At 49.9% G+C, this 26,084-nt stretch overlaps 1 protein-coding gene across 2 annotated transcripts in view; it reads right to left on the minus strand.

Moving 5' to 3' along the window:
- EIF3A (eukaryotic translation initiation factor 3 subunit A) overlaps positions 1-26,084 on the minus strand; it is a 771,171-nt gene that overhangs the window by 463,078 nt on the left and 282,009 nt on the right. For both annotated transcript variants that reach the window (XM_086922925.1, XM_086922923.1), the window contains exon 11: positions 23,038-23,223. In XM_086922925.1, the coding sequence (XP_086779051.1) occupies positions 23,038-23,223 (186 nt within the window). The remainder of the gene's footprint in view (positions 1-23,037; positions 23,224-26,084) is intronic.

Genomic DNA, 26,084 nt, shown 5'->3' on the forward strand with positions numbered 1-26,084 from the left:
GTTCCTCCATGTGAGCGCCCCATCCCTTCAGGGATGCGTCTGTGGTGATGGTCACTGTCGGAGTTGGGGGTGTTAGAGGCTTTCCCCTTGTTAAGTTCTCCATGGTCCACCATGTCATCTCCTTCTGCACTGCGTGCGTCACCACCACAAGATCCTCCCAACTGCCCGAAGCCTGTGACCATTGTTCCTGGAGCCATTCTTGCATGGGTCTCATGTGGAGCCGCACATTCGGCACCAGGTGGATGCATGATGCCATCATCCCCATGATCTTGCTCGCAGTCCTCACTGTCCGAGCTTGTCCCTTCCGGTAGAGGCGAGTTTCCCTGACCAGTGCCCTTGCTCTCCTCTCGCTGGGAAACACTCTGCCCTGTAAGGTGTTGATCTCTGCAAGTAGGCGTCCTTGAGGTCTATCGTGACCATGAAGTCTCCGACCTGCAATTGCGGTAGTACCTCCTGTAGGGAGGTCAGTTTGAATTTTTGTGTTCTTCTGAATTTGTTCAGGAACCCCAGGTCTAGAATGGGTCTCATTGTGTGGTCTACCTTTGGTACTAGGAAGTACGTTGAGTATATTCCCTTGTTTCTTTCCTTGAAGAGAACCCGTTCTATGGCCTGCTTTTGTAGAAGTTCTTTTGCTTCTTCCTGTAGCCGCGCCAGCTGTTCTCTTGCTGGTTGTTTTCCCCTTGGTTTCCTGCTTGTTGGTCTCCTCTCCAACTCTAAGCAGTATCCGAATTGGATAATGTTGAGGATCCATTTGTCAGACCCTCCAGGATTTCGCGATTTGCAAAAAAATCGCGAAATCGGCAGTTTCGTAAAAATCCAGCGATTTTTACAAAACAGCCCGCGAAATTTGGACGGTTGGCTTAGAAGGAGGCCCCTTTTAGTTGTCTGATGACAGAACAGCTGTCCGCAATGTCAAAATGTGGGGCATATTTGTTAGGCCTTTGCAGGCATCAGTTACAATGTCCGTCTACGATTTCAGGAGCGGGAGGGGGGGGGGGGGATTGGAGTCTTTTTTTTAGCAGATCTCGCCCGACCTGCTCAGCTGGTATGCCGGCCCCACGTGTGTATTCCTACACATCGCCCTTGTTTGGGAACAGACGGCGGCTTCACTCCTAGAAGTAACCCCTCCCACCCATGGTGAATCTCTAGGGAAAGTGAGATTTCGAACAGCCTGTGCATCGTGTGGTGGAGCAGGCAAAGGAGGTGTGGGGGGAGGTGAGCTGATATGACGAGCGGCAACTGCGGGCATTTAAATGAAGAGCAAATTGCGAGGAACGGAAAGATGTGGAGAGGAGGGAGCTGTGAATGAGACGTGAGGGGGCCCGAACGGGGGGAGGGCTGGATGATGTAGAGGCGAGGGGAAGAGAGATTGGAGGAGGGGGGAAGGTGAAGAGACGATAGGGGAGAGAAGTGTGAGATGTGAAGGAAGCGTGAAGGAGCAAGAAAGGGAAAGGTTGGAAAGACATGGAAGGTGTGAGTTGCAGAGGGTGGGAGGAAGATAGAGATGGCAAAGGAGAGCTGGGATAGAAGAATTAGGTGTGCGAAAGGAGGCCAAGGCTAAAGAGGGGAGGGAAGGGAGAGGCCTTGAGGGGAGCAGAACGAGGTTGAGATGGGGAAAAGATGAATAGAAGAGATGGTAACAGAAGGGAGAAAGAGTACAAGATGTAGAGAACGGTGGGACAGGAGAATAGAGTTGCGAGGAGAATGAGTAAAAGGTTCCCCGAGAGGAAATGGGGGGGGCGATGAGTGCTTGAGAGCAGAAGTGGGGGAGGGGGGCAAAGAGGAGGGAAGAGAAGAGGAGAGGTGGGGAGTTTTAATGTAAACAATTGACAAAGATAGAAGACATTGGAAGACAAATGAGAAGTGCTGGAAGTGAATGCACGAGAGAGGCAGGAAGGACAAACTGAAAGCAGAAGGGAAAGGCATGAAAGGAAGAGCTACGCACTGAAAAGTACCGAGGAAGAAAATTGAAGTGAAAAAGAGAGAAAAAACAATGAATAAGAGAACTGAGCGAGTAAAGAGGAAAGACAATTTGAAAGAGAATGATAAGAAGCACTGGATGGGGAATTATAGGGATGAGAAGTGATGGAATCAAGAACAAAACTGAAAATGAGAAAAGAGAAAGGGGAGATTTCCCAGAGAAAAATGCGGAATTTATCCTGGTGTCTGATAACTCAGCAGCGCCTGCAAGCTGTTTGTATTCGGCTGGGTGCCGCAACGTGCAGACAGTAGGAGGGCTTTCTTATTTCAATATTCAGCTGGGAGCAAAAGTTATCTTACCTCTATTAAAATCCCATTGAAATTGCAGGGCACACAATGGTCTCTACAACAGGTATCTTAACCCTGTAAGATATTTTAAAATGCAGCCTCTATGTAACCAATTAAGTAAGCTAGAACAGATTTACTGGCACATTTGTCATCTGTTAGCAATATCTTTGCAGCAAATTTAAAAAAAAGAAATATTATGCTGCTACCAATGTTGCAGGGCATCAGTGGCACCCGCAATTGGCAAAAAAGGGTGCCTGAGGAAGAGGTGTCCTGCCTCTCTGATCCTTAGGCAGCGGTGCCCCACAATAGGGGTGCATACATGGCACTAGAACATGTCAGGGATAAATACAGCTCCCTCCCACGAGGTTAGGACTGATGCTGTGCTTACGTAGAGCTGCAGACACTTTAAACATGCCTATTTCAAAGTGGAAGAGACTGCTAAAACACCTACTATTGATTTCAGGCTGAAAATGAAGGATTACGAGTAAAATAAAGTGCCGCAAAAATGCCGCTAAATTTCCATATTTGTGCCGCTAAATTTCCAAATTTGTGCCGCTAAATTTGCTAATCCATGCCGCAATATCCTGGGGGGTCTGATTTGTCTGATGTGATTTCTCTCCATTCTTGGAGGTAGAACTTTAATCTTCCTCCCACTGGTGTCATGTGGTCGTAGGTGTTTAGATTGTCCTGACCCCTCCGTACGTGGTGCCCCCTGGGATCTTTTCTGTGGGCGGGCACCCGGATCTCTTTGAAGTCACTTCGAGGTGGGCTGCTGTCCCCCTCTTCTATTCTGGCCACGTCCATTTCTCCCTCGAAAGGACTGGCCTCTTGGTTGGTACTGCCAGGACTGCTTCTGCTGACCTTGCTGAGCCTGTGAGTCTGCCTGGTGCGTTTGCTGGAAAGCCTGGTGCGATGTACCTGGCTGGTTTCCACCTCTCCCGCCGGGCCTCTGTGATGGGGTGCCCCTCTTGTTGCCTCTGAACTGCAAGGCCCCCATGGATCTTGCTGTCTCGTTATCTTTTTTGAGTTGGCAGAGCTTCTCGTCAATAGTTGCTCCGAAAAGCGAGTCGCCGTTTAACGGTGTGTTCAGGATACTGTGTTGCACCTCGGGTTTGAACCCTGAGATCCTGAGCCAGGCGTGTCTCCTTTCCGTGACACCCATCATCATGAGCCTGCTGGCGGTGTCTGCTCCGTCCAGGGCCGTCTTAAGGCAAGAATTTGCAGCGTTTTTCCCTTCTTCGACCAGTTTTTCGGCCTTCTGCCCGGCATCCTGGGGTAGGTCCTTCACCAACTGCCCCAGCCCCTCCATGATCTGGTACATGTGCCTGTTTATCAGGGCGTTGGAATTAGCCATGCGCCAGTGGGTCGCGGCATTGCGTTCGATCCTTCTGCCCACCAGATCCAACCTTTTGCTCTCCTTATCCGGCGGTGGGCCCGAGGTAGTGGATACGCTCGCCCTCTTCCTAGCTGTGGCCGTGATAATGGAGTCTGCGGAGACCGTGCCCTGAATGTAGGCCGGGTCCTTTGAGGAGTTGTAGGAAGGTACATCCTGACTATGGTTGCCCCCAACTTTTTGCCCTGTGTTTTAGCTGGTTTTTGACATAGTCGACCTGGGGCCCTGCCAATCAGGACCCCAGGCCTACTGCTCTCTCTGTAAAATGGATTCCATGTACCCTAGGTACATTTCCAATTGGTACTGGGCCACCTTATCAGACCCTGTAACTCAGGGCATAGGTGTACCCAGGGCTGCCAGGGGCTGCAGCATGTATTATGCCACCCCTGGCTGGCCTCCTAAATTTGACACAACTGGCTGCATGACAGCTGGGGCAAAGTCGTGTAATCACCCTTTGCTGTAGGTGTAGTATACCTATACCTAACCCTAAAATGGACACACAGATTCCTATCAGTCACTCCTATGGCAGGCCTTGACAATCCTGAAGGCAGAGTGCTTGGAATCGTGTGAGATGGTGCTCTGGCATGAGCTGAGCCTGTCTGCAGCTTGCGGAACCAAGTCCTGATAGCTGTTCCATGATATCGCATACCATATACTCTTAAGTGCATTATAATCCTCGCGGTTAAATGCTAACTTTGGTATGGCTTTATCAAAACGTGTCGAGTAAGGTGTCATACGAATTGGAATACTAACCCCTCGCCAATTCTGGCGACGGGGTTAGCATTCCACCCTTCTAGAGGGACACGACATGTATGTAACTGTGAACCCCGGTTAAAGTTAACTAAAGCCTCAGCTCCACAAAATGGATGCTGCCACCACAGACACGAGTCTGACCTCCTGCTGCTGGGAGTCCTTCCAGCGAGGGAGGCTTGGACAAAAGGTTTCCTGTCCGGGGCGGTGCTAGCACCATCCCAGACATGGTTTTGTGTATCCTGGGTAGGCAGGGCTTTTCAGGAAGGTGACTGCTGAGTGGCACCCCGGTGCTCACTACGCATAGGCCAGTCAGAACCAGTTCCAGGGGCACACCAGCCCCTGGCCTGGGGAAGTCCGGCAGGGGAGAGGGGTGTAACCACCCCCCTCCTGGTCCCACCCATAGGCAGGACCTAGTCACCGGGTCAGCCCCCTTTTTTAGTATAAAGGTAGGAGCGGGCCCCCTGTTAAAATTAGATCATCTTTGGAATCAAGACACGACTTTCTTCGAAAGGACATCAAGATTTCTTCATCAAGATTCTCCCTTGTGGCTAAGGAGTAGTCACCCTGCATCAAGCGGGCACCATCCTAAGAACACTGCGGTCTGCTGCAAGTCCTTCACGAATCCGACGACCCAGCTCGACGAGACCCGGCTTCCCTGGCACCTCTGACCTCTACTCACCTCTACAGCAAAGCTGAGAACTGTGAGTGCGACGAGACCGAGGGACCGACGATCGCCAAGACTGCACGACTTCTTTGTAACAAGCCCACCGAGTCTTCCACTGGTGAGTGCTTTGGGGTCCGAGAAGCCCCAACCCTGAGCAGCTCCAGCACCGAAGATCAGCCCTCCAGCATCTCCACGATCTGCGTGGGGCCCTTCTGCTTTTGCGTGCTCACCGCGCTGTGTGGCTACTAGCCGGCTGGCTTGTGGCCTTCTTCACGACGCCCGACGACATCACTGCTGCTGGTCTGGTTGCTCCAGACTGGCCCTTGCTTCCTTCTTCAAGAGAGGCACCCCGGACCCTCCTGGTCCACTCCAGACGCCATTTTGAGTCCACCGCGTGGGCTTGAATTTGCCAAAGCTTTGTTGCCCAATCCTCGGTCCAGCGACGCCGACAGCTTCAATCTTCGTGGGACAGCTCGCTCCTCCATCCTGGTCGCCGACAACGCCTCCTGGTCCGTGAGATCTGCGAACACAGCGTCACCCACTCACCTAGTCGAGGTGGCTACCATCCGGTGCCCTCCTGGTGCCCACTGACTACTGGCTAGTAGTCTCGAACTTGGTCCCCTCTGCTTTCAGGTGTCATCTTCCCTTGATCCAGGCTCGGATCCATCGAACTTTCTTCACTGGTCGCCTGCCAGCAACTTCTTTCTTCCAGGCTCCTGGTCCGGCAATGAGGATTCCCGACGTCTTTTGAGACCTATGCAGCTGCAGCCCCTGGGCTAGGTAACTTCGGCATTTCGGTGCCCCAGCATAGCCTCACTATCCAAGGGTCAGGATCCACTTTCGTTTTCTCCCTACCAGGTCGGGTTCGCCCGAGAACACTAACTTTGTCATTGCTAGCTACCATAGACTTTGTCCCGCATCACGCGTGAGAGTGCACACTCTGCATCCGAGTCCCCTGGGTCTCCTAGAAGTAATCTAACGATTCTATAGTCAAGTCCTAGCGATTCCAAAGGCTATTAGTACTGTACTTACCTGCTAGTAATTTCGCATTCCACTTTCAGAGTATATGGTTTTCCGTGCCCCTCGGGCATTTGTATATACTGTGCTAACTTAAGTATTTTCGTAAGAGTTTTGGTTTGTGCTTAGTACCCTGTCCTCATAAAGAGTACAGGGCTGTTGTGATTCTTAATAAATATCTTGTTTATTTTCATAACACTTGTGTGGTGTCCTTTCACTTGGTGTTCAAGGGGTATATGTGTGGTATAACAGCTGGCTTAACACGCCCTCTCGAGTCTTTAGCCTTAGACTGCTCGTATCCACGCTACTAGGATAGCTGGTCTATAAGGTTGACTTACAACTAATCATCAATAAGGGTTGCTAGACTGATACATAGTGTTCACTAGAATAGTGAGCACTGCATATCAGGCCACCTTCTCACAGGAGTGTTTGTACTTTTTCTCTGTCCTGGGAGTTACCGCCTTGCATGTTGCGGGCTCCTTGAATGCTTCCTTCCCCTGAGCCAAGACGCTCTCGAGCATTGGAAGGAACTGGCTCCTTGTTTGTGTTGGGAGCAAAGTCTCTAGCAGGAAGTCTGCTTTCTGCTTTTCCTTCTAGTCGAGCTTGAGCTTGAAAGCTGCTGCGGCAGATTGTATCGCCGAGTTGTATGCCCCGATGTCGTCCGGCGGTGAGGGCCTCGAGGGGCATGTGTCGACCGCCTCTTCCGGGCTCTCGGTGTCGACATCCAGGTAATACTCCTCGTGTGGGTCAGAGGTGGCCGACTCGGCGTCCAACCTACTGTCCTCTTCCTCCTCATAGTTGTAAGGCTCGTAGGGATTTTCGTCCTCTTCCTGGTCGTCAACCATTTCGTCGCTAGGCCCATGTCCGTCGACGTGTTAGTCTTCCTCCTCGACCAGTTCTAGCACGGGATGCTTGGTCTTGTGTGGAATCGTGAAGGTACTCATCTTGGCGTCGAAATCTTTCCTCCGCTGCAAGATGTTTTCCATTTCGGCTTCTAGACGCCGTCTTTTCTTTTCCATCTCGGCCGCGTTTTCGGCTCCGGATTGTTCGGCCCCTCTCTTCGTCGCCTGGCTCGGCGGCGAGATTTTCGGTGCCGAGGGCTTGGACGTCGAACTGGGTTTCGGGTCCCTGGACGGCGTCGAGGCTTTAGGGTCTTTCTCCCTTGACGTCGAACGGTCCCTTTCAGAGACGATCTTCGACGCCTTCTGCTGTTCAACAGCTCTCGGCGCCAGGGACTCCTTCTCCGAGGATCCGCTGGGCCTGTGGGTAGTTGCGGACGGCAGATGCTTCTGCGTCGGCACCTCGCGGGTCTTGCACTCGTTTTTTCGAGACTCTGAGTCTCTCGTGCTCTTGTGGAACGACGAGTCTCCTACCTTATCCGATGTCTTAGTGTAATCGGTCTCTACGACCGTGTAGCTGTCGTCTTCGGCGGCAGCGTTGTCCTCTTCCTCCGAGGACATCCCCAGGTCGTACAGCGATGGCGTCGGGGCTTTTCCTTCGAGGGTAGCGTGCACTACCCTCTGGCTCTTCCTTACACGAAGGGTCTTCGAGGCGAAGGTGGAGCAGGCGTTGCAGTCCTCGCTCCTGTGGTCTACCGGTAGGCAAAGGTTGCAAACCGGATGCTGGTCTTTCTGCGCGTTCTTGTATCGGCAGTTAGGGCAGAACTTGAACGGCGTGTTGTCCATCCTAGAGGTTCAGGCCTCCCTGACCGCGTGGACCTCGACGATCGTCGAAGTTCTCGAAGATTTCTCCTTCCTTTCGCTCGTCAATAGTCGGCGAAGTCTTCTGTAGTCTTCTTCTTCCAATATCTTCTCCAACTTCAATCTTTTCTAGGACTTTCTCCAAAAATGTCTGGAGCCCAACAGGAACGATCCAGACCCGACCGCGGAAAAAAGAATCTGAAGATGGCGCCCAAGAGTGGGAGCTTCCGCAGGAAGCATGCCGACTTCACCGGAAATGCACCCGAGGAGGTGTGATGCCGACGCCCACAAGGGCTACAAAAAAAAAAAAAAAAAAAAAAAAAGAAAAGACTACGAATCCGGACCCAACCACAAGACCGCGGAATATGCACAGCATAGTGAATCCAGAAAGATTCACGCTGCAAAAGTAGTAGTTTCTCTAACTGATCATAATGAGCCCTATCATATCGTGAAAGGAGGGCTTGTGTGTTAGCTATGCGCCATATGTTGGTAGCTTGCGGAGCTATTCTTTTGCCTGAAGCATCTATTACCTTAGATTCTTTGTCACGTGGGGGTGCCTCACCTGAAGTTTGTGAGTTTTACCTTTTCCTAGCATTTGACACAACTAGTGAATCTAATGATAGTTGTCCTTTAATGTAGGCTGGATCTGCCGGTGCAGGCCTATATTTTTTCTCAATTCTAGGGTTTAGGTTCCTAGTACGTACAAGGTCCTTAAATATCTCAGGAGCATGTTTAATGACCCCTTTAATCATGGAAAGAATTTGAACAGACCTTTGCGATTGTTCAAATGTGTCTAAGAGAAAGTCTTCCACTGCCTCATCAGAATGCATAATGACACCATGGTAAATGGCAGCTCTGTTCAACAGGTGACCAAAAGGAATATGCTACTTACCAGTATGCATCTGTTCTTTGCATGTAGGGCTGCTGACATTCATATCTGTGCATATATCGCCGCCTAGTGTTGGGTCCAGATGATTGCACATTGTTGTCCTGGAAGAGTCTTCGAAGTATCACGAGATAGGTGGCTCCTCCCTCGGACTACAGTGCGCATGGGCATCCTCTCCATCCCCAGATTGTTTTTCGCCATTGTGGCAGAGATGGAGTATAGTACAGTAAGAGATGTCCAAGCAAAGAATGAATGCTGCAGCTGCGACAGGCACCGGGGAGGCGGGTGGGCGATAGAAATGGGGCCTCACAATGGTGTCGTACGCCGACGACACCCAGTTGGTCATCAGCCTCAACCAGGCCCCCTCTCCCGATGCCACTAGATTCAGGGATGGTCTGAGCGCCGTTGCTAAATGGATGACGGCTAATTGCCTTCAACTCAACGGCGGCAAAACAGAGGTGCTGATAATGGGGAAAAATAGTAACAACTGGAGTGACCTCTGGTGGCCCCAATCACTGGGCCCAGCACCCCCCCCAAAGACTCTAGCTAAAAACCTGGGAGTGTGGCTGGACTCTGCTCTTAGCTTCCAGTCGCACACTAAAAAAGTTGCCGCAACCTGCATTGGCTTACTGAGAAGCCTCACCCCCATCTTAGGCTATTTTGACTCCCAAACTCGACAACTCATCGTACAATCTACCATTCTGTCCAGACTGGACTACACGAGTGTCTTGCTGTTAGGAGCTAATAAAACTGAAGTTAAGAGACTCCAACGGGTACAAAATTCGGCGGCTAGGGCTATAGTAGGTCTCCCAAAAAGATGCTCGGCGAGAGCGACCATTCACAAACTACATTGGTTACCCATGGAAGCCCGCATCCGATTCAAAGCCCTCATATTCGCCTTTAAAATCATGAAGAACGAAGGCCCGGAGCTACTCCGCTCGCTGCTGACCCCCTATACTCCCAAACGGAACCTCAGGTCCATGGGGCAACACCTAGCAATGGTACCCCACACTAAGTTTTGCCGCATTGGAGGGCGCTCCTTCAAACTACCGGGGTCCAAATTATGGAACTCCCTTCCCCTCAATATTCGATGCATGGACAACATCCTAGCTTTCCGCAGAGCTATTAAAACCTATCTCTTCCCCCCCGGTTAGGTCCCTCCCTTCCCCCTGTTTCAGTTGGTTGTGTTATGGTTCCAGCGCCGGGACGCCCCGTTGCGGGGGCAGCTGTTTGCGCTTTACAAAACTGCTAACATAACAACATAACATGTCAGCAGCCCTACATGCCAAGAACAGATGCATACTGGTAAGTAGCATATTCCGTTCGAGGCATGTGGGCTGCTGAATATATATCTGTGCATAGAATGTATAGCAGTATCTCCCTTAGCGGTGGCTACCTGTGTCAGCTGCAGCAGTCTGGAAAAGAGTTTTGAGAACAGCCTGTCCTACAGCAGCTTGCTGTTTTGAATGTACATCTACACAATAGTGTTTTGTAAATGTATGTGTGGTTGACCATGTGGCTGCTCTGCAAATTTCGAGTAAAGGAATATTTCCTAGGAAAGCCATGGATGCCCCTAGCTTGCGTGTGGAATGCGCTCTAGGGGGGACTGTTAACGTGCATTTGCCAGAAGCTTCCAAGATTTTGGATTCTTGGTCCGGAGGAGGAGCATCACCACTTGTTTGAGAGTTCGCTCTCTTACAAGCATTTGCCACTACTAAGGAGTCCAATGGGAGCTGGCCCTTGATATACCTAGGGTCTACAGGTGCAGGCCGGTATTTCCGTTCAATTCTTGGGTTCACAACCCTTGCCCTTGTGGTCTCTTTGAAAAGGTCACCAGCGTGTTTAAGGACACCCTTTAGCATAGGCAAAGTCTTTACTGATCTTTCTGAAGTTGAGAAAGTGTCAAACAAAATGTCTTCCTCTACTGGGTCAGCGTGCATTTCTACATCATGATTATTGGCTGCCCTTTCAATCAATGCGTTAAACGCAGCCGTATCTTCAGTAGACGCGGTTTTGACTGTATAGGACTGAGTGTCAGGCGTGGTGTGTGGCTCACCCGGGTCAACAGGGTCAGTCCAGGGTTGAGACTCCTCTTGATCAGTGTAAATAGGATAATTAAATTCATCCTCATTGTATCCTTCCCCCCACATTCTCAGTGGCATGTGTGGGAGAGTAAGTGTATTCTTGTCCATAGGACTCCACAGGCTCAAAAAGAACAGGTGAGGTGGCAGATGTGTAGGAAGGTAGATACCGGACTATGGTTACCCCCAACTTTTTTTCCTGGTGTTTTGCTGGTTTTCTGACTTAGTTGACCTGGGGCCCTGCTATTCAGGACCCCAGGCCCACTGCTCTCTCTCTAAAATGGATTCCATGTACCTTAGGTACATTTCCAATTGGGACTGGACCACCTTATCAGACCCTGTATCTCAGGGCATAGGTGTACCCAAGGGCTGAAGCATGTATTATGCCACCCCTGGATGGCCATCTAAATCTGACACAACTAGCTGCACGACAGCTGGGGCAAGGTGGTGTAATCACCCTTTGCTTTAGGTATAGTATACCTATATCTAACCCTAAAATGGACACACAGATTCCTATCAGTCACTCCTATGGCAGGCCTTGACAATCCTGAAGGCAGAGTGCTTGGAATCGTGTGAGATGGTGCTCTGGCATGAGCTGAGCCCGTCTGCAGCTTGCGGAACCAAGTCCTAATAGTTGTTCCATGATAACGGATACCATATACTCTTAAGTGCATTATAATCCTCGCGGTTAAATGCTATCTCTGGTATTGCTTTATCAAAACATGTCGAGTAAGGTGTCATACAAATTGGAATACTAACCCCTCGCCAATTCTGGCGACGGGGTTAGCATTCCACCCTTTTAGAGGGACACGACATGGTAGTAAGTGTGAACCCCGGTTAAAGTTAACTCAAGCCTCAGCTCCACAAAATGGATGCTGCCACCACAGACACAAGTCTGACCTCCTGCTGCTGGGAGTCCTTCCAGCGAGGAGAGCTTGGACAAAGGGTTTCCTGTCAGGGGCGGTGCTAGCACCATCCCAGACAGGGTTTTGTGTATCCTGGGTAGGCAGGGCTTTACAGGAAGGTGACTGCAAGTGGCACCCCGGTGCCCACTATGCATAGGCCGACTAGAACTAGTTCCAGGGGCACACCAGCCCCTGGCCTGGGGAAAGTCCGGCATGGGAGAGGGGTGTAACCACCCCCCTTCCTGGTCCCACCCCTAGGGCAGGACCTAGTCGCGTACCCACCCCTTTCTTTAGGATAAAGGCAGGAGCGGGGACCCTTCCAAATTAGATCATCTTTGAATCAAGAAACTACTTTCTACGAAAAGGAACTCTCGACTCTTCTCAAGATTTCTCCCTTGTGGCTAAGGAGTAGTCACCCTGCACCCGCAGGCACCATCAAGAACACTGCGGTTTGCTGCACGTCGTTCCTCAGGAATCCGACCGACCAGCACGACGAGACCCGGCTTCCCTGGCACCTCTGACCTCTACCTACCTCTACAGCTAAGCTGAGAACCGTAGGTGCGAAAGACCTCGAGGGACCGGCCATCATCAGAACTGCACGACTTCTATCCAGCACGACTGCCGAGGGATCCTCTGGTGAGTGCTTTGGGGTCCGAGAAGCCCCGACCCTGAGCAGCTCCAGCACCAAAGTCCAGCCCCCCCAGCATCTCCACGATCTGCGTGGGGCCCTTCTGCTTTTTGCTGCTCACCGCATTGTCTGGCTACTAGCCCGCTGGCTTGTGGCCTTCCCGACGACGATCAACGACGACAACACTGCTGGTCTGGTTGCTCCAGACTGGCCCTCCCAAAAGAGGAGCACCCCGGACCCTCCTGGGACACTCCAGACGCCATTTTAGGTCCACCGCGTGGGCTTGAATTTGCCAAGACTTGTTGCCCCAATCCTGGGTCCAGCGACGTCGACAGCATCAACCATCGTGGGAAAGCTCGCACCTCCATCCTGGTCGCCGACAACGCCTCCTGGTCCGGGAGACTGCAGAGCCCAGCGTCGCCCACTCACCTGGTCGAGGTGACTTCGCCCGGTGCCATCCTGGTGCCCACTCAATCACTGGCTAGTGATTAAGAACTTGGTCCCCTCTGCTTTCAGGTGTCATCCATCTTCGATCCAGGCTTGGATCACTCGAACAATCTTCACTGGTCGCCTGCCAGCAACTTCTTTCTTCAGGCTCCTGGTTCGTCAACGAAGATTTCCGACGTCTTTTGAGACCTATGCAGCTGCAGCCCTTGGGCTAGGTAACTTCGGCATTTCGGTGCCCCAGCATAGCCCCACTATCCAAGGGTCCAGATCCACTTTCGTTTTCGATCTACCTAGTCGGGTTCGCCCGAGACCACTAACTTTGGCTTTACTAGCCTCCATAGACTTTGTCCCACATCCCGCGTGAGAGTGCACACTCTGCACCCGAGTCCCCTAGGCCTCCTATTAGTAATCTGAAGGTTCAGTAGTCAAGTCCTAGCGATTCCAAAGCCTATTAGTAAAGTACTTACCTGCTAGTAATTTCGCATTCCACTTTCATAGTATATGGTTTTTCGTGCCCCTCGGGCATTTGTGTAAATTATGCAACTTAAAGTATTTTCGTAAGAGTTTTGTTGTGTGCTTAGTACCCTGTCCTCATAAAGAGTACAGGGCTGTTGTGATCTAAATAAATACACTGTTTATTTTCATAACACTTGTGTGGTGTCCTTTCACTTGGTGTTCAAGGGGTATATGTGATGGTATAACAGCTGGCTTAACACGCCCTCTAGAGTTTAGCCCGAAGACTGCTCGTATCCACGCTACTAGGATAGCTGGTCTATAAGGTTGACTTACAACCAATCACCATAAGGGTTGTTTGGACTGATACAAAGTGCTCACTAAAATAGTGAACATTATCTATCAGGCCAACTTCTCACAGCAGAGTCCCTTTTCTTTTTGAGTGGGATCTTGTATGACTCCATAGGATTTTCTGGAATGATCTTCCTTTTATAAACAGTGAGTCTGCCAGAATCCGAGTCAATGAAGAGTTTCTACTGATTATCATAGGAGGGCGCTTGGAACACAATGTCCTCTTCTATGGGCTGATTTCTTGACTACCGACACCTTTTTGGTTGTGTCAGTGCTTTGTCTCAGCTCGAACGCCTTAGGTCGTGCGGTCGGAGGCAGTCCCTACTTTATTGGTGGCGTAAGCGTTGGAGACGGGCTGACCTTCGAGGGTGGCGCCGTCTTCGATCCGACCGACTTTGTCTGATCACCAGCTTGTTTGTGGCCTTGCATCGACTCGATCTCTTGGTGCGCGGCAGGCACGCTCTTCTGCTTCGGCTTGACATGTTCTTTCGGGCCGATTTTGGTCTTCGACTCGAAGGCCTTGACCACCAGTGGCTTGGAGGCTGGAAGCTTCGGATCGTGAGTCTTCTGAGCCTTGAGTCCTTTGTTAGTGTCGCCATCTTTTGGCGTCGACGGCGTCAGTGCCACGTGCTTGACAGTCGTTACGGGCTTTGGCGCCCCGATCTTCGGGTCGACACCCCCTTGTGACCCCGAAGGGTTGATTACACTTCAATTTTATTGGATCCGATGAATCCGAAGTCGTCGATCAGAGGACTGTCTTGAGCAGTTTCGATTTAGCGTCTGTCGGTTTAGTTTCACCGCTTATTGTGGTTTATCGACCGACGGCTCCTTAGAAATATTCTTAGCCGGGCCTTGACGCGGGGCTATAGAATGTGGATTAGGATCTTGGCTAAGGCCTTCCGGCGATGCGGCGACCTTAGCCTTTGGAAGTACAGTGTCATTATCTGGCCCCGCAACTGTGGTTGGGCCTAGCTCATCACTCGAGTCGTCATCGACAGCTCCGATGGCCTGTGCATCGTCTCGTACCTAGACGACGTCTTCATCGGGGACGTAGTCTTCTTCTTCGTCCTCATTGTAGTTAGAGTCCTGCTGCGACGCTGGATCCGACTGTTGTTCAAGATCCTCTTCATAGACGCCCTCGTCGTCTTCAGCATCGAAGATGTTCTCCGGGTCGGGCGCTGTTTTCGGCGCCGACTGTCTCTCGGCACGTCGAAGCAGAAGTGTTTTCTTCGACCTGAACCGAGAACAGGCCATGCAGCTGGCCTCGTCGTGACCGGGGACAGGCATTTATTGCACACCGGGTGCACATCGATGTTGCAAACGGGGCATCGTTTGAACGGGCTCCGTTCCATCGTCGATCGTTGATGGGGCCTTAGGTGTCGAAAAGGCAAGCGGCTTTCGACGTCGGGCTCTAAGAACTGTAACAAGTACGAGGCACCGAACGAAAGACAATACCAACGCCCCGAAGGCCTTTTGTATATCGATTCCGAACTTGAGTTAAGAAAGTACATCTGAGGCGTGGCTTGCAGCCGAGCATGGCGGCAGCGTAAAAGGCAAGCTCCGTGTATAGAGCGGCCTCTCCAACTATCCGACCGTCAATCCGTGTAAATTACGAACTCCAGAGGAGGGACCCGAGGCCCAGGAACCGTAGCACCCCGAAAAAACACTGAAACATACCGGCGCTCCTCCAACAAGTGCCCTCAGGAACTAGATCCCATCATTGAACACGGGAACAAGTCATCATGGCGGGCAAGGCCGGGAAAGGTAGCACCACGCAAACCCGGATTGACAGATTCGCCTGCGACAAGAGCACACCTTCCTCGACTGACGGGAAATCACCGGCTGGTAAAGCGGCGGAGGGCGCAAATGGAAAGAAAGCAACACTGGACGATGTGATGAAGGCTTTGGCGCAGGTCCAGGCAACAGTAGGCACGATCTCCACCGAAATCACACTCATTAGGGCGGACTTCCACAAAATGTCCGAGAAGGTGAGCTCCATGGAGGTGGTAACGAAGTCTCTGGTGGAGGACGTCTCAGAGCTCCAAACTGCGATGGAAAAGATGTCGGCAGAAAATAAGGTGTTGCGAGAAAGACTTGACGACCAGGAAGGACGCTCTCGAAGGAACAACGTGAGAATTCTTGGGGTTCTAGAATCTGAAGGCACGAGCGCGATGGACCTATACGTGGAGGACTTGATCAAGAACGAACTCAAACCCAAGGGCCTGTCCACTTTCTTCTCAGTAGAAAGAGCGCATCGAGTCCCAGAGGGTCAGCCGAAACCCGGCGCAGCTCCACGACCGATCCTGGCCAGACTATTCAATTTTAGGGATCGCGATGCTATTTTGCAAACGGCACGAGTGGCACCACCAATTAAAATCCAGACCTCAACGCAGGCCTTCTTTCTGGACTACACAGCAGAGGTTGCTCGTCGCAGGAGAACGTTTTTGGATGTTAAAAAGGAACTCAGGACACAAGAGAATCCGTACTCAATGCTGTTTCCAGCCAGGTTGCGGGTGGTGGCAGACAATAAAACCTGGTTTTTCGACAATCCTGAGATTGCCCGAGACTGGTTGGACGGCTGGTGACCAGCAAGTAATCCACGTAGGTCGCAAAGGTCGCAGAAGAACCGAGAGACAGGACGCTCTCCAAACTCCCAATCGTCTGGGCATGAAATGGGGGAACACTCGCTGCTGGAAAGAACTGAGGCGGAAGATGATGAAGAGCAGTAGCTGCCCGGCGCACACAGAACGTTATATTGTTTTACCTAGCTGCCCGATGGACTGCCTCTGGACACTGGGCTGAGGGCATCCAAGGAGAGGGAGAGAGGCCGTCGTCTCCGGAAAGTCCTTCACCCCAGCAAGCAAGTTGAAAGTGGGGTTGGGGTTAAGCACTCTGCTAAGTTGGGGGGCGGGCAGTTCAAGGTCCGTATAGCAGGGAGGGGGGAGGAAGGGAGTGGGTTGCGTTTGTTTTATTGTATTGTTTTGGTTTTCTGACTAAAAGTGATAGGATGTGGCACATTACTCACAAGAATAGAGCATGCAGTCGTCGGATGTTGCTGCCGCACGCCCCTCACTCAGTTCAGGCTAGACACAGCACACCGCACAGAGGTCAGCTACACTGGCACCAGACGACCCCATCAACACATAGCAAGGAGGGGTCACCCCGAATCCCAAATGGCTATTCAAATGCAGACTAACACACACAATGGAAATTATCCAGGAACTCCGGTGTCACCACTGCATATCATTTTTTAACAAAGAACAAGGGAACCCACTTGGTAAGCAAGGACCTGGGGTATCAGTTAACTAAAAGACAAAGGTCCTTGACAGGAAAGATCAGCGTAACAATAATTATAGGCCACAATAAGCGCTATAATGAAAAAAAGTCCAGCCGGACTTGAATTTTATTCAATATTTTAATATATTAGACGAACCAGCATTTAGACAGTGGGACACAGTCCTGCATCCCCAATGCTACACTTACAATAGAACAATACAAGCACTTAGGGTATTTCAGGCATACACAAATCGGGAGCAAAAAGAAAATTCAAGTACATTTGCTTCACATATGTGGAAACGTAAGAAATGTAGGCACCGGGACGGATGTCGACGTTCTAATATGAACGTTAGGAGCCCCATTACAGGCTTCGGTTTCCGCACTACTCGCTCCATAGGAGTCGGACTCTTACCACACTGTCGTTGCAGTTATCACTAATTGACAGTCCTAGGTTAAATCACTAGTTACCCGGAATTGCCCTTTCCACCATCCATTGTTGATCCCCCGCCTTGGAACGTGTCTTCGTATTGCAGCTCCTCAACAGGAGCGTGGACTACCAGTCCGCAGGCACCTTGGTACGCCCTCCGGTTTCCGTCGATCCCACGAGGTTCTAGCCTCCCCCGGACCTCCATGAGTGGCTGGCAAGTTACTATTATTTGGGTGGCCATACTCTGATCTACACCACCCTTGTGATATAATTACCTTATTCAAAGTTGGTAAATCCCTGGCAGTATTCCTTGAGGTACCACGTCAATGAATTGCTGACTCTGGTCCCTCGGCCGAGGCTCCAGTCGGACGCGCAGGTTCATGTCCTAACCTGTCACATTGAGCTCATGCTTTTTACATTCAGGCTAACAATGAATGTCCTGATGATGATCCTTTAATGGTAGTAGGATCGAAACGCAGTCGACATGATATGTGGTTAAACAGTAGTGTACTATTATGTGCCTAAATTTCTTACGTTTCCACATATGTGAAGCAAATGTACTTTGAATTTTCTTTTTGCTCCCAATTTGTGTATGCCTGAAATACCCTAAGTGTTTGTATTGTTCTATTGTAAGTGTAGCATTGGGTATGCAGGACTGTGTCCCACTGTCTAAATGCTGGTTCGTCTAATTTAATATGTTAAAATATTGAATAAAATTCAAGTCCGGCTGGACTTTTTATCATTATAGCACTTATTGTGGCCTATAATTATTGTTGCGCTGATCTTTCCTGTCAAGGACCTTTGTCTTTTAGTTAACCACTGCATATCATGTCCTGGAATGTCAGGGGATTGGGCGATAAGATCAAGCGGAGACTGGTGCTGCAGGGTATAAGAAGAGTGGGGCCCACTTTAGTCCTTCTTCAGGAGACACACCTTACGGGCGCGGCCAGGCAGGCCCTTGACAGGCGGGGATATTACATGGTAGCGCACTCGGAATTCACCTCTGGATCGCAGGGGTGGGTATTCTGTTGCGTAAATCTTCACAGTTCATAGTCCAGACGACCAAAGTGGATGAGCAGGGCCGCTTCGCGGCCGTACATGGGCAGTGGGAGGGTACTCGGTTAAACATAGTATTGGCGTATGTTCCTCCGGCGTTACATGCGGTAGCCTTACCGGACCTGGGAAAGTTCCTTCTGGAGCTTCCGGCGATCTGATCATTCGAGGGGACTTTAATGCAGTCATTGACAACACGCAAGACAGATACCCACATCGAACACACCCACCTGGCACCTCACGCTTTGGTGCTTTCCTGGAAGCACAGGGGCTAATCAAGATCTGGCGCCACATGCACCTAAATGAACGACAATACACCTACTACTCAGCTACACATAAAAGCCTATCCAGAATCGACTACTTCTTCACCTTAGGCAACGGCCGTCTAACGATACAGGAGGTACAAATTAGACCGAGAGGCATCTCAGACCACTCACCGTTGACGCTAACCTTGTCCAGAAAGGAAAAGGCTCGCAAAAGAATATACCCAATACACCCGGGATACCTCAGGATACCATCCGTTGGCAAAGATCTGACGAGGGCCACGTGAAACTACTTTGCGGAAAACCAGGCCTCGGTTGAGTCCCCATCGATATTGTGGGAGGCCTACAAGGCGGTCCTGAGAGGACAGGCTATATCTGGCATTGCTAGCCACAAACATACTCAAAGGAGGAAGTTGGTGGAGCTCAAGATGGAACTCGGCAGAGCGAATGAGGCCCACATGGCTGACCCGTCAGACGACACACTGCACGCTCTTCAGCTGCGTCAGCGTCTCCATGATGACCATCTAAAACGCCAGACTATGGCAGACGTAGCGGCTACCGCCCACAGAGTATACGACATAGGGGACAAGGCCAGTAAGCTTCTGGCTTGGCTGGATAAGAAAAAAGGGGGTACCAAGACTATCCTACAGATAGCAGATGTGAACGGGGTAAGGCACACTCATCCTGAGAAAATTGTAGAAATATTGGCGGATCACTTCCAAGGGGTATATTCCTCGACGGTGGAGGTCTCGGCAGACATGGTGGTAGCGGCGCTCTGCGACGTGCAGACGCCGACCCTGTCGGTGGAGGCGGAGCTGGATGCCGACTTAACGACTGAAGAGATTCAGTTGACTATAAATGCAATACGGTCAGGCAAAGCCCTAGGGCCCAACGGGATACCAATCGAATGGTACAAAAAAATGTCGGAATCCTTGTGTGAACCCTTGTTGGCAATGTACGAGGAAAGCCGGGAGACAGGTATCTTGCCCTCCGATCAACGAATGGAGACTATTGTGGTGATCCCGAAACCGGGCAAACCACCAGGAGACTGCGCGTCCTACAGACCGATATCGCTTCTTAACGCTGAGGCCAAAATCCTAGCGAAATTAGCGAATAGGTTAATGCCCCATTTGGCACACCTGATCCACCCTGACCAGTCGGGCTTCATGCCGCACAGAAGCACGGCACTCAACTTACGTAGAGTACATGGAGCACTGGCGCGTGCCCAGTTATTAAAGGAGCCGGCCGTTACACTGTCCCTAGATGCCAAAATGGCGTTTGATATGGTGGAGTGGCAGTACCTCTTCGCGGTTCTGGCCCACATGGGGTTCGGCGCCACATTCACCTCCTGGGTGAGGCTGCTCTACACGAGCCCGGCTGCACGTGTTAGGGCAAACGGACATATCTCCCGTGAAATACCGCTGGCGAGGAGAACCAGACAGGGATGCAGGCTCTTCCCACTGCTATTCGCGCTCGTTCTGGAGCCATTGGCCGTGACTATTAGGAAGACCCCACTGCTAAGGGGGATTTGCTGGACCGAGGCCTGGGAAGACAGAGTCTCTCTGTATGCCGATTACATGCTGATTTATCTGACAGACCCGGTGAGTGGAGTCCTGAACTTGTTGGAAGTGTGCGACACGCACGGGCGTGCATCGGAATACACCATGAATTGGGCAAAGTCGGTCATCAACGGCTTAAACTGCTCCGCTCCTACTCTTCCGGAGGGATGCCCATTGACGGTGGCGACAACCTCCTTTAAATACCTAGGGATCTACGTTACTCAGGACCTCAACGAATTCTTTCAGAATAATTTGCAACCCCCGCTTGTCAGGCTGCGGAATGATGTACAACACTGGAAGGCCCTTCCGCTGACGTTGCTGGGTAGAGCGGCACCATTTAAAATGATGGCGCTGCCGCGCTTCCTTTATGTGCTTGAGAACACACCAACATTGATACCTCCAAGTTACTTCCAAAAGGTCACCGGGATAATGACATTTGTTGGGTGGGGGGGGGGGGGGGGGGCAGCCCGTATAGCGCACGTAAAACTGAATAGAAGCTGGTATGATGGTGGCATCGCTCTGCCCAATGTGCAGTTGTATTATTGGGGAGCATAACTCAAGAATATTAACCAATGGTTACATGCCCCGCAGGACGATCCGGCCTATCTTGCAGACAGGACCCAGCTGGGCACTCACAGCTTACTGGCACCACTATATCACAAGGGAGCAGTGGCTAAATTATTAGGACTCACCAGACACACGGCAACATTATGGCACAAGGCACAGGCGAGGTTGAAGTGGGAGGGAGTCATAACAAAGCTAACACCGTTATGGGACACAAGGGCTCTGGGATTCCTACGCCACTCCAAAGGATTCGCCCAATGGGACAATATAGGGATCTCTACAGTAGGAGATTTGTGGTCAAGGGAGGGAGTAGTCCCATTCTCACACCTTCAACTACATTACAACCTAGGTCCAACGGAAACATATAGGTATGTGCAAATTAGGCACGCCCTAATGGCAGTCATCCCAGCAGGTACTGCAGTGCCGGAGGCCTCACCGCTTGAGGATCGCCTGCTCACTGACTTCATGCAGGAGGGTGCGACATCCCTTACATATCGTAAAATCATGAATAACCTACCCGACCCATTAATAAAGCTGCGAGAAAAATGGGTGGACGAGATAGGTGACATGGATGAATCAAACTGGAATGCGGCATTAGCGTCTCCGCGCGAGGCGGGTATCTCAGCTAGATTCCGCCTGGTACAATTGAAAATACTGCATGGAATATACTACACCAGAACGACACTATTCAAACTTTGCAGAGCAGTACACCCACTCTGCCTCAGGGGCTGTGGAATGGAGGGTACCTTCCAACACACACTTTGGGATTGCCCAGCTTTGAGAAGATACTGGCAGCAGGTGATGCGTACCATTTCGCAGACACTGGGACTGTCCCTGGTGCCCGACCCGCAGATATGCCTGCTGAATATATGGGGCCTGAGTGACTTAACGTTCCACAGTAGATTATGGGTCACAATAGGTACAATGACAGCCAAGAGGGACATAGCACAGAGATGGGGGGCGGCGGAGTTACCAACCCTGTCACAATGGTGTAGAAATATGGATGCAATTATGGTGACAGAGCGGGCAGTGTATCAACTGAGAGCGAACCCCCGCAAATGGAAAAAAGTATGGCTGCCGTGGAAGGCATACAGGGGCGATCTATGTGAACCCTTGGAGGAGGAAAATATTGACAGCTCGGGGGATGAGATGAAAGATATTTAGCACATGGAGTGACCGATTACTGGACTCATTAGACGGGAGGGGAAGGTTGGGTCGTAGACCACTCTAGTAGTTTAGAGCCGGGGCTGGGGGGGGGGGAATGCGGGGTGCTTGTGAGGGGTGTAGTAAATGCCGTATGGTAGAGCAGATGATGTATAGCACACAACGTCACTTATATAACTATTATTTATTATTTATTTATTTATGGGCTTGTAACGCGCCGGCATCACACCCGAAGGTGTATCTCCGCGCGGTGCTGTGAAGAACAGGACAGACAGCGCTCCAACTAGAATAGAGTTGTCTTTAGGAGTTTCCTAAAGGCTAGATGGTTCGGGCACTCTCTAAGGGAAAGGGGGAGATTGTTCCATAGGCGCGGGCCCATAATGGAAAGGGCACGACCTCCCTGTCTGGTCTTATAGTGTCTAGGAACCTGGAGTAATAGTTGGTTGCTGGACCTGAGATTGCGGCAGGGGCGGTGGTATACAAATTTCTCGGCCAAATAGTGTGGACCGAGTCAAAAGTTATGTTATTAAAAATACAAAAAGCAAGATGATACTTATTTATGCATACAATAGCTACGACACAATTGCGATGTATTTTAAAAGATATGCTGCCGGGCCGATGGTTGTCGGCTAAATAGCTGTGTAATTCTTGCCTAGACTAAATAAGGTTGATTGTAGCCAGCCCCAGGGATGTAGGCTTGATACGGTACTCTATTGAGATGTCAATAAAATCTTGCAATTAAAAAAAAAAGTACATCCGAACCCAATGGCGGAAAAAAACAATCTGAGGATGGAGAGGATGCCCATGCGCACTGTAGTCCAGGGGAGGAGCCACCTATCTCGTGATACTTTGAAGACTCTTCCAGGACAACAATGTGCAATCATCCGGACCCAACACTAGGCGGCGATCTATGCACAGATATGAATTCAGCAGCCCACATGCTTCAAACCCGTTGTCTACTTTCCCCCACATACCGGGGCTTGCCTTGTTCCCAGATTGACAAACAGCTCATTTGCCTGAAAAAAATTATCGCTTGAAGCTGAATAATATGTAAAAAGTAAAGGACTACATCTACAATATTAGTTCATTTGCTGTGGTGTGAAAGGCAATCAATACCACAGCTGAACCACAGAGACATTTTGAAGTTAACAATTATGAAATACATTTCTAAACTCCCACACTTACCAGTATGTGCGCTGGTTTAATAACCGCAACAGCTTTCGTCAGAACAGAAGACATTGCAGTCAACTGGCTCCTTATGTGTTCAGAAGGCATGTTCTGGAGAAAAGGTCCCACTGGTGCATCTTCCCTAGCAGAGTAGTTTAGGTCGGAGCCAAAGCTGAGTGATCTAGTTGTATGATCAAGACGCACCTGAGAAGAGGGAGAGAAGTCAGGACAGGTTAGGACGGAAAAGCTACTATTCAACTGCTTTATTTGCTCCAACTATCTGGAAATTGCTAGGGTTTTTTTGTGCAAACATATCTACTGTATTGGCTATCTGGAATAAAGTTCAAGAAAAAGTAGCGGGTTTAAAAACTTTCCGGAGCAGCATTGAAGTAATGCTATATATCAACATGAATGAGCCTATGAGCTCTAATTTCCAAAAGAGGCAATGACTAAATAACTCCCATCCCCAGCCATTCCTCAATTAACTCTAAACAAAATGGTTACTAACCAGTGGGAGCAGCTTTGCAGCTCAAAGAATTTTCGGGATTCACATACCGAGCTGTGCATTATTTTACCATCTAGCAGTTGGGTCCGGAAATCTCCCTCGGCAGCCTCTTCTGTTTTTTTTTTTTTTTTGTTTTTTGTGGTGGGTGGGGGGGGGGGGGGGGGGGGGGGGGGTGGGGGGTGGGGGGGGGTATGGTGTCTGTTGCCATTTGGTGTCTAGTCCATCCTTCTCTTGACGTCAGACGCCCACCCTAGAAGCCAGTTTGTGATTCTCCTCTCCAGATTCTTTGTTCTGGCTATTGCTTGTCCACTTCCCATAGGTTTCCACTTCATTTGTACTATTACTTGTTCTTTTCTTTTTGCCTCGCCTCATTTCCAGGGGAGGCAAGTGGATGCAGAAAAACGACTCCTGCCGTCGAGTAACAATTTTTTTTTGCAGCATGAATCTCTTCTGGATTAACATGCTGTTCATTAATTTTAGAGGTTTAATCATTGTGGTGGTTTGGAGTAGACAGGAGGTTGACCTTGTAAACAAATGTTTTAGTACTTTTTATCACACCTGTGACTCCCTATTCACCTGGAAATCTATGCAGTAATGTTTTGTGAACGTGTGGACTGACAACCATGTGGCAGCCATGCATATGTGACTTACTGGGATGTTCACAGGGAAGGCTAAGGTCACTCCTTTCATTCTTGTCGAGTGTGCTCATGGCTCTGTTTCCAGTTGCATACCAGCCCTTTTTGTGACATATTTGGTTTCTCTGGGATATTCACCTTGTGATGGTGTTCTTGGTAACTGGCATCTCTTTGCCCTTGTCTGAGAATGGTTTGTTGGAAAATGGGTTATTGGTAGGGGCAAATGTAGGTCTGCCAATGGCAATAAGGCCACTAACACATGATAGGTCTTAGAAAACTATTCCTTTGCTCAAACCTTGGTAACGCGGCTGCGAGCAGACGGGCTTAACTTCAAAGACAGGTATGTAAAGCATTTAAAAACACAATTTCAGTAAATAATTAAGATACAACATAAAATAAAAATCCAACGTCAATTTATAACAATAGATACTATTTTTATCTTTTAAATGACACCAAAACGAAAAAGATCCACTGTAGGGAACCAGAGTTATAAATTTTTAAAGATTAGTCACTTTCTAGTGCTTAGAAACCAACGGTGCCCCTTTTAGTCATTTTGTTTTCCCTGTCGGGGACACACTTTTATAAATTGTTCTGAAGAATTCTCTCACCACTGTGGTGGGCCGCGTTCTTCAGCAAGCAGGGTCCAGTTAGAACACCTTCCTGGAGTTCTGCTTGCGGGTCCCAAAGTATCCAACACACAATCCAAGGTTCTGGAATCTCCAAGAGGGTCCTTGAAAGTGTAAAACTTCAATTCCACAATCCACTTGAACAAAACCCTTACAAATCCACTGGTACTCCAGGCTTTGAATTCTTTGTGGGTCTGTCCAGGCGAGCTTTGTTAACCTGTAGCTTGCAGGGAGTCCACTCTAAGTCCTTTGGCAGCAATGTAATCTACAGGGCTGTTATTTCAGATGATGCAGTCTTCATAGGTCAGGCCTTAGAGTTCCTTGCACAGCAAAATCTTTCCAGCCGGGCACTTCTTGTTCATTCAGTTTCAAGCAGCAGATCTGGAGGGCTCTGCCCCTCTCAGATACTTATTCAAAATTCGTTGGGTCAAGCACCAGGTCACTGCTGACCAATGAGAGCAGGGCAACTCCTCATAGTTATGACCACATCCTGTAGAGAAGTGCATCATTCTTCCAAATCCATAATGGCTGATTTTCCAGCAAGGAGGTGAGATCTGGCTAAACACACCCCCTGGGATGGCTTATTTCCATTGACTCTCCCCTACCACCTGCACATACCTTCCTGAAGGATAGCCCTGACTCTGGGTCAAGACTGTCAGAGTGAGCCTGAAACCCAGGCCTCCCCTCTGCCTTTGAAGAGCATAATTTACAACGCCACTGCCTGGCATTACTCTAGACCAGCACACTGCCCTCCCAGCAGCCTGGCTAATTCACTTAACTCTGACCAATCAGGGCAGACCACTGAAAGGCTGAATTTGGACTTATAAACAAGAAAGTCTCATAACTACTTGTATGTACACTTTAGGAGAAATTAAACAATATAATATTGTTGGATTTACTACTACCATTCTGGGAAGTCTTTGAATGGTCCAGCTAGTCTTCTCCTATCAATATTTATTAATCAATAACTTCCTACCATGTTAACCTAATGGACCATGGGGTTTGCAATGGGGAAAATGACTTGGGCCACTTTCCCAGCGCCAGGGCTTCTAAAACCATATTTTATAAGTATTTCCCTAATTTCCACAGGAACCCCACCCCCTGTGCAACTAGGGGAGACTTCAGGGGTTCTGAATCTGCAGAAATATTGCAGATCATCCTCACCCAATTCTTCTAGCATCAAAGTCGATTTTGAGCAGCTCTTTAATACAATGCGGGGAGTGAAATGTAAAATTTCACTTTACCCAGGCATATAAAAAAATCATTTTATAAGGGCGCTCCTTTTAGATACCTGACCCC

This window comes from Lissotriton vulgaris, chromosome 5, assembly GCF_964263255.1.
Source record: "Lissotriton vulgaris chromosome 5, aLisVul1.2, whole genome shotgun sequence".
Taxonomy (NCBI): domain Eukaryota; kingdom Metazoa; phylum Chordata; class Amphibia; order Caudata; family Salamandridae; genus Lissotriton; species Lissotriton vulgaris.